Here is a 14,486-nt window from a genome sequence, read left to right as displayed (position 1 = left end):
GAAAACCCGAAGATCCGTGAGAGAGAAAACGGCTTTTCTCTAGTTGGAAATGTGAATAATGAATGAATTTAGTTCAGAAATCTATTTATAGTCCTGAAATAATTTTGGTAGAAAATATTTTTATTCCAGAATTGGACTCTAACATTATGAAGTTTTGAAATGCTCAAGTTTCACAATCCCATGAGCATCCACTCTCCTGATATCTCCTTAAACGTAAACCCTAATGTACACAAACTTATTCGGAAAAGTCTGAAATTCATTGAAACTGGACTAGCTTCTATTGGCTTCAAATGGTTGATTCAGTATGGAAATTTCGGGTTGTCACATCATCCCCCTATTGAAGGGAATTTCGTCCCGAAATTAGAATTTAAGCAAGGAAGTATGTACGAATGATCGAGTCATGAGGAGGAAACTTCCTAATCGATTGGTTCTAGCGCACCTAAGTGAAATCGGGTTCTCAGTTGGCATCCCAACGAACCTTCACTAACTGGCGACGGTGTTGCTTCGTCCGCTTGACCTCTCGGTCGAGGGTCACTACGGTTCTAATACGAAGGCGAGGATCTCGATGAGTGGACTTACTAGAGTCCTAATGGAAAGGCATGGTTTCACGATCGAGATGTGAAGAGTAGGATGTACGTTACTGAGTTCGCGGAGTAGGTCTAGTTTGTGCGAGGCGCAGGACCGATTCTCGGAGGTCCTGTCTATCATGGATTTAGCCTTCCACGCTTTACGAAGCGTATTAAGCCATTCTCAGACTGAGTTATCCTAAAGAACTTGGTCACCCACTTGGAATTTCAAAGGTTCCTTTTCCTGCTTAACTTCCCAGTCAAAGGCCACCCCTTGCTGGGTCAAAGTCGTACGGGTTTCTGTAGCTTGCGAGGAGTTCTGAATGAACTAAGACGGTAGGTCGGTAAGACCTAGAATTTGGCAAAAGACTGCCGGCGTCTCTGGTGTCGATAAATGCTCAATGGTTTTGACAAATTGAAAGAGTGCTCATGATTTCTCACATTACTAACAGTATGTCATAGAAATTCGACTCTTCAATTTCAAAACTCGTGCCTAGAGAACTTCGCTAAAGTTCCTCTGTAGGAAATGTTTCCATGGGTTTTCTTCTTACTACGAGGGTAGGTAAGTAAGTCATTACATGGAGAAATGATGAACTGATCCAAGTAAGAAAGACGTAACCCTATTCATTTAGCTCATGAAAACTATGGGCGTATTGGTCCTATCCAAAGGGTATCACTACAGACTCGAAGTGTCCGCATCGAATTCGGAAGGTAGTCTTCCGGACATCCTTCCCTAACACTCGAACTGGTGATATTTGGATCTCAGATCCATTCCTGGAAGTAGTTTCTTTCCTTGCGTTTGCTCAACCATTTCGTCTATGTGAGGCAGAGATAACGATTTCTATGAAATTCTTGACGGAGTCCTCGATATACGAGGCACATACAAAGTGATCCGTCGATCTCTGGAAGAATATGACCGGGGTTCTCAAGGGTGAGAAACCTAGTCTTCTAATTCTATTTTTGTGTAGTTCGCTAAGTTGTTTGTACTGTTCTGGTATCTCCGTGGGTGTTTAAACTATAGGGTGATCTGTTTACGAGAGTCGTACTGGGTTCGAAGTTTGTTCACATGACGATGTGATTACTCGTAGACTTAAGTAGTTCTCCGTCCTGAAGTTCATATTAGAATCATACATGGTTTCACAATCACAACTTCGGGTATACGATTCGTATATAATTAAGATTGAAAAGGTAGTCGAATAACTGATTCTTCTTTAAGCTCACATCCCATCGGGGAAAAAGAAGTTAAAGTGGAATCATCAATTCTAAACCTGTAGAAGCTTGATTATATATCACCCTTATGTATACCTTCCTCAGTGATAGATCAATCGCATGAATCCTTGAATTAAACTTGACGTACTGCACGAGTGGTACTTCGGGGGTTTCTTCTGAAAGAAAATAACTAGGAGGTACTCCTGGCATGAGTACTTCGGTGTTCTGATATGACGGATTCGCTGGGAAAATGATCTAGAAGAAAGAGATGTACGTATAAAGCTGTTTTTGTGAGGATCAAATTGAATCGAGTTGTATGATAATGTCGGAATCATGCTGAAACTTAAAGACATTAGATTTGAACATAAGACGTTTACAGACAAAACACAACTGTGCAACCATGAACAGGGTTACAGTACTTTAGATTTACCACCAGACTATTGCTGCGAATAAGATATACTACAAAAGACAAGTATAAGCAGATCGAGAATCCCTATACAGACAGGATCTCGCAAAAGGTAAGACTCTAGTTGCACTAGTTCTGGATAGTTTATAAGTCTGTTACAACAACATGCCTAAGTTACAATAACGAGGGTTCCGGAGTAGGATCTCCTACAGCTGTGATCCTGAGAATCTTCCCATCAGCACCCGAGTTCCTTGTTATCGGGCAATCTTTCTTGAAGTGCCCAATTTCACCGCATTGGTGACATATCTGGACAGCACCAATATTGGTGGTGGAAGTGAAGTGTCGAGTAGGAGTTATGGGGACACGGTTGTTTTCGTTGATCTTCTCTTTTGGAAAATTTATGTGATAATGCCCTGCCTCACCACAACTATACCAAACTAGGCTTGCTCTAGTGGTGGAGGTAGTTCTACAGAAACGAGCAATGTGCCCCATCTTGTTGCAACTATTGCATTGCCAGGCTCGGCAAATTCCCTTGTGGTGGTAGTTGCACCGGTCGCACTTCGGGAGTGTTCCTTTGTAGGGTCTGCTCGGTACAGGAATGGCAGGGGTTTCCACTTGCTGCTGTTGTGTAGCCAACCTTTGAGATCTCTTGCGTTCTTTCCGGGCTTGACGCTTTCGTTTCTTGTTTTCTGTTTTTCGTCTTTGCGAGCCTGTGACCGTTACTGTTTGGCGACTTCCTGGATGGATACCACGATTGGAAACTTCATTCCCATCAGCAGCATTGACTGTGCTGTTAGTGCTACGGTACGCAAGGACCGCGGTTACGGTAGCCACCACGGCAGCTGTAACTGTTGTTTGAAAGGTAACGGCGTCCATAGGAAAAGCGGAGGTTTCCCTGTTCGACTTTTTGCTTCCGGATGATGACATGATTCTGTAACACGAAAGATAAGGGTTTTGTGAGCGATTCTGGTTGACCCTGATGTACTTAGATTGTTCATGTAAAGAGTAGAAGAATGTTCTCGAAAGTTTGACCTACATCCCTATGATGCAGTCCTAGTACGGAATGGAAGTATGTTCGTGAAGGTTTGACCTACATCCCTATGATGCAGTCCTAGTAACGGGGGGGAAGTAAGTTCGTAGAATGGTCTCAAGACGTTTGTTGTGCAAGCCGAGGTATCGTGGGTTGGTGAATAACAAGATCCAACCACTAAAAGAGACTTGGAAATGTCTCCGGATCTAACTTGCTATAGTCCAATGACTTGACTAAAGCATGATTCAGATAGACTCTAATGAAAGAATAATAAGAGTACTTGAATGAAGAATGACACAGAAGTTAGCCGGCTGTCAATATCTTGGATATTCACGACGTAAAGGTTCAGGAAAATGGCCTTGTAAAGGTCTTACATCATATCCACAGAAGATAGTTCCTGCCAGCATAAAGACCTAACTAAAGTACTTACGGTACAAGATAATTTTATAGAAAATGCCACATCGGGCATAGACAGAAAAAAAAAACACGATTCCTTTTTAGTAAAGAAATAAAGTAAAGTGTCTACTATTGGCGTCGGTCATCCCTTTGGTGAACTCTTAGTTCAGCCATTTGACATTCCACGTCAAGTAGGTGTCTTCCGTACACCCTAAGGCGTACTCAGAGCTACATGACTTCGGCTCGTGATTCGGCTAGTGCTTGCAGCAGGGTTTCATGGTTTCTCTCTGATCTCTCGCGAGCATCTTCTAGACAAATGGTGCGGAGGGTATGCATTCTCGCATCAGCGAAAACTTCGGTAATCTGATGTAGGGCTGTCCTGTCTTGAATCTCATTTCGGGCCACTCTGCGGACCAAGATTGGCAAGACTCTATCTACTGAGCCCCCATTGCTCAAGTCGTAAAAGCTTCGGTCGCCATCAAATGGCATAGACTGATCTTGTCCTTGGCTCCATGTTTCCAAGCATTCCACTCACTCAGGGTCGGGCCATGAAAAGCCGGACGAGGGTTAGGAATTTGGAAAGGGAACTGTTCGGGGTAGGTTCTCAACCTCTGGTTCGGAGTTAGCATCATACGAAAGGTCTTCATCACGGTGATCATTCAAAGGGATAGGATGATCATTATCTGGTTCTTCTCCAAACCAACCAGCTATGACCTCATTCGGAAGGTACTGGTTGCCGAGGGGATGGAGTCCAGCTATGTTATTTATGCGAGAATTTAGGGTAAGAGAATAATTATTAGACGAACTATCTAGATAATTATTTAGAAAACCTTCATTAGTTACATTGCTATTTGTGAAGTGCATACCAGCTATGTGTAATCTAAACAGGATAGACCTTCGAATAAGTGACCTTAATTCCAAATTCACACAGAATAGGGGTAAGGCAAAATTTTCACAGATTCTAAGTCTATAACATCCTAATTACATATAGCCTTAGTGTATCCACTTAGCAACTATCAACTTAGTAATGAAGATCCCGTTTTAGTTCTCAAGTATAAAGTACTTATAGTAACACCAAATACTCCTATAGTATTTTAATTTTTAATGTTATGTTCTATTGTTCTCATTGTGGTAGGGTTGGTAAGATTTTAGCATTGTTGCAACCACACACTTAAACTTAGGCACATGCTAGTCAACCCTCGGATAATATAGGTGATCAGGCTATATCTTCCCAGTTTTGACCATATGTCTCTAAGCCCACTTGTGTTGCCCAACAATCGTAATTCTTTTGTACTGTCCTAGTGACACTGATTTTAGTATGAATGCAGCACGTATACTTACTTAAATATTTTACTATTAAAAGTATAAACTCTTGGTCATAGTATTTTTAATCCCTTATGTATTTATAGTTAGTATATCTTTTATGGGTTGATATACTTAATTCACTATAAACAATGCTCTGATACCAATCTGTCACACCCCAAAACCAAGAACGGCGGAGGACGTCATGTATAATATCAACAACAATGTAAAGTAGTAAACAAGCAACAACATCATCCATTGCATTAATAATATAATTATTATACAAATGTGTTCTGTCTAATTTTGATACACACTAAAGCATAAATCGAAATGAAAGATAAGTCTTGAACAAGCTCCATCTTCCTTTCTCCTTGCATCGGTACCTATCTATGATAACCTGAGGATACAAGTAATTTTGAAAGCGGGTATCAGCTTTGAAGCTGGTGAGATCATAAGTATTTAGTGTCTTAATTTGTATGTAAGTATTTGTATGTAAGAATTTGTATATGAACTGTAAGTATTGAGAATGTATGTAAAACAACTGTAGACGTTTGAAAAACCCTAGAAATCCCTATGATTCCTACTATTATAATAGGGAGTCTTCTACCAAGACTTAACTGATCTCTATGTAGTCTTCTACCAAGACTTAACGGTTCTATATGTTCGTTTCTTGTAAAAGTGTGTAATTTTCCCAAGTGTAACTATCATTATCAAAATATAGTTTTTACATTTATAGTTTAAGTGAAAAGATCACTAAATATCTGTACAGGGAGAATTAATGTAGTACTAAATCGTAGCGCTATAAGAACTATTGTTGTACTAATTACCTTAAACCGGATTTATATTAAGGCATTATGTGATAAATTGCACCATACTATCGACTGATAACAACGACATACGAATGGTCGTAATAACGGAATGACGCTTGGCACCCGCAGACCTGCAGGTCCGGCTGTAGCTAGCAGCAAGGTGTAGGACTGTCAATCCAGTATAGATCTATACGCAAACTCACGCTCTCCATCCAAGAGACTCTGGCTACAACTCGAGTCATGACATTTAAGTCATGCTCCGATTTAAATCACAATAATTAACGTATTCTTGTATATGTAATGTAATGAACTGTTCTAGCTGTAATGTACGTGCTCTCTACCTAGCAAGTATAGTAATGTAATCATCCTAGTATAGTTGTATATGTTCTCTTCCTAGTATAGCTGTATATGTAATGTAATGTAATGTTCTAGAAAGTATTGACTCATGAATGAACTGACTCATTGTATGATATCGCGTTCTAGTATCTTCCTAAACTACCCATATGGTAGTTTACTAGTAATCTAAATGGTACGTATGAACATGGATGTATACCCTTGCTACCTAAGGGCATGGGATGAACTGGAAGGACCTTTTATGACTATATATGTACACATGATATATATAATTAATATTTAAACGACTTTCGGACGAGTACCCGATATCCCACTAGACCACATCTCAAGCGCGAAAAGGAAATAGGGTGGATAACCTTCCTAAGTCTTTTAAACATTTCTAATATAACTATACATATAGAGGCATGCAATTTATAATATAAAAGCATAAATAAGTTTTGTAAGACATTTGAAACATAAATATTATTTTAAGAAAAGATCGACTTGATGTCAATCTATAAAACAATTTGAAGGCATAAGTTTGATAAAACAGTTTAGTATAAGGAAACATTTGTTTGAAACACAATTGTAAATAAGTTTGAATTGTAGTATACTGAGTACAAGGTACAGTGTAATAAGGAGTTTAAAACATATAAAATGTTTATAAAAATCATTTGAAGGAAAACTGTTTGGTAAAACGGCTAACGTGTAGTAAATCATTTGAATGTTGCATATTAATCACATGTGATTGATGTAATAACTAGCATAATTCTACTTATTAATCACATGTGATTGATATAAGGAGTAGCATGATTCTACTTGTATCCCCCCCCCCATAAAACATTTAAAAATAGTTTAAAACATTAGTTAAGGGGTATGAACTCACCTGCAGTAAGTGACTGGAATTGAACGGACTGTTATCGTACGGAAGGATCGGACAAGTGCTTGGTGTCAAGTGAAGACTTAGACACACACAATGATCCTAATTACATATGAAAACATATGTATATAACTAATTAGTGATTAAAACACTAATTATACAAGTATAAACATTTAAACGCGAGGAAAACACTTTTGGTCAAGTGCTAGGAGGCTAATGGGTTGCAACAAAGGAGTGCAATGCCCTAATGGAAGTTTATGGTCTAATGACCATGTACTTTGGAGTTTACGGCCCAGGGGAGTCAACTCCTGGCCGTAAACTCTCAACCAAGGCTCTAAATGGTGCTTAGAATTATTACAACTCTAGTGGTGAATTGTTTCAAGGCTATAACAAGTGTTTGGGTGCCATATTAACTCCTTTGGGGAGTTTAAGGCCCAGAGACCATATTACCTTGTAGTTTACGGTCGTAAACTCCCTTGGGAGGGTTTTTATGGTGCTTTCAAGTCTTAAACATTTCTAGGTAATGATCTATGTTGGGTTCTAGGCATAAAGAAGGAGTTAGGGTGTCATTTGACCCCTTTATAGGTGTTTACGGCCCAAGAGTTTATCTTGGCCGTAAACTCCTATTTCCTTGTGATTCCTTAAGTTTTGTTGGCTTTAAACACTTTAGGGTACTTGTCCTAATTGAAGTCTAAGCTTTAGGAGGTGTTTCAAAGCATTTTGGCATGTCCAAGGGAGTTTACGGCCTTAGATATTCTTGGGCCGTGAACTCCCAAACTTGGGTGATTCTAGGTTGATTTCATGTCCTTAATACAAGTAGAATACTTTCTAGGCATTTGTTTAAGGCTATGGAGGACCCTAGGCACACTTTGGTGCCCTTATTTGGTGTTTACGGCCTAAGAGCATTCTCTTGGCCGTAAACTCCCTTTAAGGGTGTCTTTGATTGTTTCCTAGTCTCAAATGATCATCCATATTATCCTAAGCTAGTTACCTAACAAGGAAATGGGACTAGATGGCCTTTAAGCTTCATTTTGGAGTTTACTCCCCAAGAACGTTCTTGGGCGGTAAACTCCCGGATCTCATATATTGGACCTACAATCTATGTTAATAGGCATAAAAAAACCATTATAACACAACTAGAGGAGTGTACTCACGATTTGGGATGAAAACCCGAAGATCCGTGAGAGAGAAAACGACTTTTCTCTAGTTGGAAATGTGAATAATGAATGAATTTAGTTCAGAAATCTATTTATAGTCCTGAAATATTTTTGGCAGAAAATATTTTTATTCCGGAATTGGGCTCTAACATTATGAAGTTTTGAAATGCTCAAGTTTCACAATCCCATGAGGATCCACTCTCCTGATATCTCCTTAAACGTAAACCCTAATGTACACAAACTTATTCGGAAAAGTCTGAAATTCATTGAAACTGGACTAGCTTCTATTGGCTTCAAATGGTTGATTCAGTATGGAACACTACTAGAAAAAAGGCCTTTTACGACGCTCATTGCGCGTCGTAAAACGCTCAGACGACGCGCAAATGCGTGTCAAGGAAGGCCCTGTCATAAAGAGAGACGACGCGCTTTTGCGCGTCGTCTATAGACGACACGCATTTACGACGCGCGGTTACGACACGCAATGCGTATCAAGGAAGGCCCTGTCATAAAGGAAGATGACACGCATTCGCGTGTCGTAACCTTACGACGCGCGTGTTAATGACACGCAATGCGTATCAAGAAAGCCCCTGTCAAGAAAGGCCATGTCATAAATGAAGATGACATACATTTTTGCGTATCGTAAATTTAAATGTTTAAAAAAAAATAAATTTATATATTTATTAATTTTTAAATTAAATTTTCATTTAATTTCTTATAACAGAAATAAAATACCATATACAAAAAATACAATCCATTGCATAATATAAAATAAATTGCACAAATTATAATGTCATACAAAGAATCATTCAAATGTTAAACAAAAATAATACATTGTTAACATGTGTTATACATTCCTATAAAACTAACAAATAATCATACAACTCTGTTTCTTACCGGAAAGGAATGCCAAACATGATTACAAGTCTCCCTTAATCTTGATTATAATCAAATGTATCTTTAATTCTTTATATAAATGAAGCTTAAATGATGTCTTTAAATAATGAACACAATAAATGTTGTAAACCTTTTGAGGCCCCATAACATCAGGATCTGAGTTTTCTATTTCAATTGCAGGACTACCATTAGTTTAAGGATCACTTTTTGGACGCTTTTTCTTCTGCATACATTAACAAACATGTTAACTTTCAAGAAATATATTTAGTTTTTAGGCTCATAGTGGCATGCATATAGCTGAGGTGAGAGAAAGGTATACATACAGCTAGTAAGACATCCAGACTATCCATAACAGGTGGTTTCAAATTTTCATAATCAACTGCATTGTAAGATAACATGAACACAAGAAAGGTAATCAAAGGTTAAAATATTACATATTTACATGTTAAAAGTGTAAAGAAAAGATGATGTGGTTACACAGCTTACCATCAGAATTTAAGAGGTCGCTACTTAATGTGTGTCCTACTTGTGCCATAGAAATCAACTACAATCACCACACACACCGAAAAGGGTCATGTATACAGAAATGGTGGATAGAAGAGAAAGAAGATAAAGCTAAAAAACTACCTGCATTGTAGTAATAAACTCTTTGAAGCCAAGAAAGCCTTGTCGTCTAGAATCTGTAATTGCCCATACCTTAAGAAGTAGTATGAACAGGCGTAGAGAAATAGTTAGGACAGATTGGGATTAAAAGAGTAGAAAAGCAGAAAGAGAACTATAAGCTAACTTCTGTGCCCTTATGAGCACACTTAGCAATTAAATTAATGATCAAAACTTGAGGAGGTAAAACACTATCTAAAAAATAAATAATCATTTATTTAAAGAGTTGAATGCAAAAAATAGTAACATACTCTTATTGATTTGTTCTAAAATCAAGAAATTCCTATGGTTTTGGTCCTAAGAAAGTTGAAATGACTATTTTTCCCTTTTACTTTTAATTAATAAAATACTAAAACAAATATGAAAAAACATAAAAAGATAAATTAAAAGGGCAAAACAGTCATTTCAAATCTTTCAGGGACCAAAACCAATTTTGTAGTTTTCTCAACAAAAAAATAGTAATTTTTATCATTTAAACCTTCAATTCAAAAACACTTAACCTCTATTCAGCATCACTTCTAGGTAGAAGGGTAAAATGGTCATTTACTCAATAAATAACCAGTCTATATGTTCATTCATTACTTTCAAGAGACAGATATCATTTATCCATCCAGAAATTTAACAGAAAAAAATTAAAAAAAAGAAAAAAAAAAGGAAGAAAGCTCTTACCTGTTATGCAAAGGACCATACCATTAAGCAACAACCATCCCTCATGGCCATTCATTGAGAAGAATTGATAGATATAATGTGGAGATATTGCCTTGAAAATAGAAGGGTAATGATATATGATGTTGTAAATTCCAATAAAAGGAGTAGTCAATGTCCATGCACCCATAATAGGTGAGAACAAAAAGCTCGCTCTTGCAGTTCCAAATTTTTGAACCAAAAAACAGAACAACAAGAACTAATGCAGACATAGCTTCCACTAGAGCTGAAAAGTAAAAAAAACATAAAAAAATATGACAAGATCTTTATAAATGTAGTTGAATAAACAAAAATCAGAGGAATGATGCACAGATGATGATGAAGCAGAGACAAATAAGAAAGTAGATTCAAAGAAGAAAGGATGGTTTTCATCCATGTTCCAAAGGTTAGTTTATAACTCGTATTTTTTTTCATTTTTAGCATTTTTAATGGTCATTTAGTCTCGTTTAGATGGTCTATTCAGTCTAGAAAGGCAACACTCCTTATGTTGTAACAGAGTTGGAAAGTCAATAAATCTTGCCAAGGTATAAAAAAATATTAAAAATTGAATCTTGGCATACAAAAAGCAAAAAAATAATATGTGAAATGTTGTGTGCATAATCTGGTAAATATATATCATCAAGGATATTAATTATTATTTATTAAAATCAAATAAATCATTTTAAAAGCAAAAAGTAGGCTACTTACCACATTTTCTGGAAGAGATGTTGTAACAGACTTTCCAATATCTGATGCAGCCATAAGTTCATCAGGAGGAGGCTTTTCATTAAAGACATCCCTACCCTTGGTTGCATCATCAGGTTCCTCTGGTTCTCTTCGGCTATTTTTATTTTTATAACATATGAACAATCATAAATATATGATTTTACTTTTACACAAAATAATATATATATATATATATATATATATATATATATATATATATATATATATATATATATATACCTGAACAAATAGATTCTGTGTTGCATAGCTTGTGAGGCCTTTAATTGATCCCTGCGTACAAGTAAATGTACATGTCTTGCATATTTAGTCAAATATATTGCTTCCTCAGTTCCTGTATCACCTCCTCCAACAACAGCAAGAACTTCACCCTTAAAAATTAGTGAAGCTCCATCACAGATTGCACAGGCACTAATTCCCCTACTCCAAAACTCATCTTCACGAGGTAATTTAAGCGTTTTGGCAGTCGCCCCTGTAGCTCCATCACAGATTGCACCGCCTATTTGATATCCCTCGAACACTACAGGCTTCAAAATGATTGGATAGCAATTCTTCCTACACTTGTGATATTTCCATCATACCTGATTAGAATTATGAAAATTAGGTGTAAGAGTCAATGAAGAAGACCACTTTTAAGTTTAATAAGATCAATCCACTACTAATAATAACATCAGTACTTTGGAAATTGAGATATGAACTTTGAACAACTATCTCGGAATCCATCAAGATTTGAACAATCTAAAAGGCTAAAACACTCCACACGGTTTCCCATCTGCATCACATTATCACAACACAAAAGATGTTTACTTTTTATACTAAAAATCCCCACAATGGATAAAAAGATACAAAATTACCTCGCTCCTCGTTATGTTGCTTATTTTCCCCAAGGTACTTCTTATATTGCCAAGCAATCCGCAAATCCTTCTACAAGCTCATAAAAAGGCAGAATTTACATTAATACAGTTGTAGTTGTAAAGAGAAAGATGCATGTTCCTAAGGGCAAAATAGGAAAAAGTAAAGTAGTACCTGTTCTGCATCAGTGTTACGAGATTTGTCATCTTTGGGGACTAAAGTAATTGGCAAGGTTCCAAGAAAGGCTCTAGGGTTTTTGATTGGGCTTGCATAAAGAACAGGTTGGTTGTGTACTAGTCCCTGAGACATGAAAGTCCTTAACAAAAGCATATGATGAGGTGCTTCAGTGTCTTCCATGATCATTACCAGACTTCCTAAATGGAATCCCCCACCTAAAATCTCTAGATATTACATAAACAATTCATCCATTAGGAAATTATTGTCATACTTGTTCTGATGCTTTAATAAAATATAAAAAGGGGGTATTGGGGTTACTATCAAGATCCGGTATGCCTGATGAAAGAAAGATTGTTCCATTTGGTCCATACTTGAGACCAGGGACAGAAGAGGTAGGTGCAGCTGAAAAGTTCTTTGAGAAACTACTTGTCCGGACTTTGCCAGTAGCCATAAATATCGAACAGTTTTTTAATCCTCCTGAGAAATAAGAACAAACGGATCAAACAGGTAAACAACATATATAATGATTTTGGAGTAAATGATTTTATTAATAATCATATATAATGTTTGTAGAATACTTGAACAACATCATTTTTGGAAGGAAACTACCAAAGCAGATATGCAATCTATTCCACAACGCTTATTAGTGTAAACTAGAAGTTCTCCAAACAGGATTTGAAGATAAATTAATTTAGAACTCTCTGAACCATAGTCCGCGTGAACTCCATGGAAATCAGCGTCTTCGTGATTCCGAAGGAACGAGACAAGATCGATTCTAGCTTTGCCCAAAAACCTAGCTTCCGTGGCCCTGTGAGCATTCATTGACAAACGAGACCCTAACCCTTTGATCATGGTGACCAGAAACCCTTCAATTTCAATTGGAACTGAAACCCAAGTTCCAGAAATAGTTGATTTTGTTGCCCTGTGAATGTAAAGTGTTCAATTTCTTGTGAGAAATGAAGCAATAAGGATCGATCTATGGAGGATGTGGGTCGTAATTTGAAGGATGAAAAAAACCCTAATTTGAGGATGTGGGTCGATTTCCGGTATGTAAAGCCGACGGGGTGCTTATAAAAAGTTTTGAGAAGCAACTGAGCCAGTGTTCTTATCAAAAGCTTTGAGAAGCATCATAAGTCGTAACAACGATAGGTGCATTCTTCATGTTTCTTTCTCTTTTCGTCTCTGCCTCAGAGGGAGACTAGGGCTTGAAATTTCTTGATCTTCAGAGAGACATTAGAGCAGAGATCCGATGAGACGATTAACAAGTAAGGTTAGGAGTAGGGGAGAAGTGGATTGGAGAGGAGGGAGAGGAGAGAATCGATTGTGAAGATGAAAGATAGAAAAAAGGTAGAAAAGAACAAGGCGGGTTTTCAAAATTTTGGGGATTTCATTTCCCCCTATCTACTAAACGAACGCGCGTTCATTAAAATTATAAAGCGACACTCACAGACGACGTGCGCTTAAGATACGATGCCCTCCGTGTTTTTATTTTTTTTCTTATAACACTAAATTAAGGGCACGCAATAATGCGTGACCTAAATCCTTAAATTTTTTGAAGAGATGACACTTTTTTAATGTCGATCTCTTTTGCGTAACATAGATCAATGAGCGTCGTGATTTGCGCGTCGTAAAAGGCTGTTTTTCTAGTAGTGGAAATTTCGGGTTGTCACAGTTTCTGACTTATTCTTGATTAAGTAGACATACCCATATCTACTGTTATCATCAGTAAAACTCACATAAAAGCGGTTAGCATCCCTTGTGGCGGTACTGAAGGGATACACACACATCGGTGTGTATAAGATCCAAAAAACCTTCACCCCTTTCACAAGTACCAGTAAAGGGTGACTTTGTCATTTTTCCAAGTAATCAAGATTCGTAAGTGTCATCCAACCTTAAATCGAATGACTCCGAAACTCCAACCTTTTGGAGTTGGCCTATACGCTTCTTGTTGACATGTCTACGACGACAATGCCACAAGCATGATTTATCCAATTCATTGGAAGAATCGGTATGCAACACATTATTTCCTAAGTGGTCTACAACATTCATAGTTTCATATTCACCAATACAAGGTAATGCTTTAAAATAAAAAACATCATTATAATAAGCATTGATAGCACCAATTTCATTATCAAATGAAAAACTATAACCTTGTTTGTACAAACCATGAAATTAGATAATATTTCTCACCATATCAGACGGGTAGCAACAATTATTCAAATCTATTTCTAACCCACTACTAAGCAATAAAGAGTAAACTCTAATATTGGTGACAGGTGAAACCTTCCTATTCCCCATGATCATGTTTATCTTCCCATGCTCCACATCCTTACTTCTTTTTAGTCCCTGCACATCAGAACAAATGTGAAATTCACAACCTGTGTCAA

The 14,486-nt window shown here is 37.3% G+C and overlaps 1 protein-coding gene across 1 annotated transcript; it reads right to left on the bottom strand.

Moving 5' to 3' along the window:
* Window positions 1–11,599: 11,599 nt before the first annotated feature.
* Window positions 11,600–12,564, bottom strand: LOC128129023 (elongator complex protein 4-like). Its single transcript, XM_052767736.1, has 5 exons — window positions 12,418–12,564; window positions 12,097–12,323; window positions 11,887–11,994; window positions 11,748–11,842; window positions 11,600–11,651 (listed from the first exon to the last, which is right to left on the bottom strand). Exons 1-5 carry the CDS (start codon window positions 12,548–12,550, stop codon window positions 11,600–11,602), a joined length of 615 nt encoding a protein of 204 aa, XP_052623696.1. The 5' UTR covers window positions 12,551–12,564.
* Between the last annotated feature and the right edge of the window lie 1,922 nt (window positions 12,565–14,486).

The sequence above is a fragment of the Lactuca sativa genome, chromosome 9 (genome assembly GCF_002870075.4).
Source record: "Lactuca sativa cultivar Salinas chromosome 9, Lsat_Salinas_v11, whole genome shotgun sequence".
Taxonomy (NCBI): domain Eukaryota; kingdom Viridiplantae; phylum Streptophyta; class Magnoliopsida; order Asterales; family Asteraceae; genus Lactuca; species Lactuca sativa.
The sequence above is the reverse complement of the archived record's forward strand: the minus strand, read 5'-3'. Positions and strand labels throughout refer to the sequence as shown.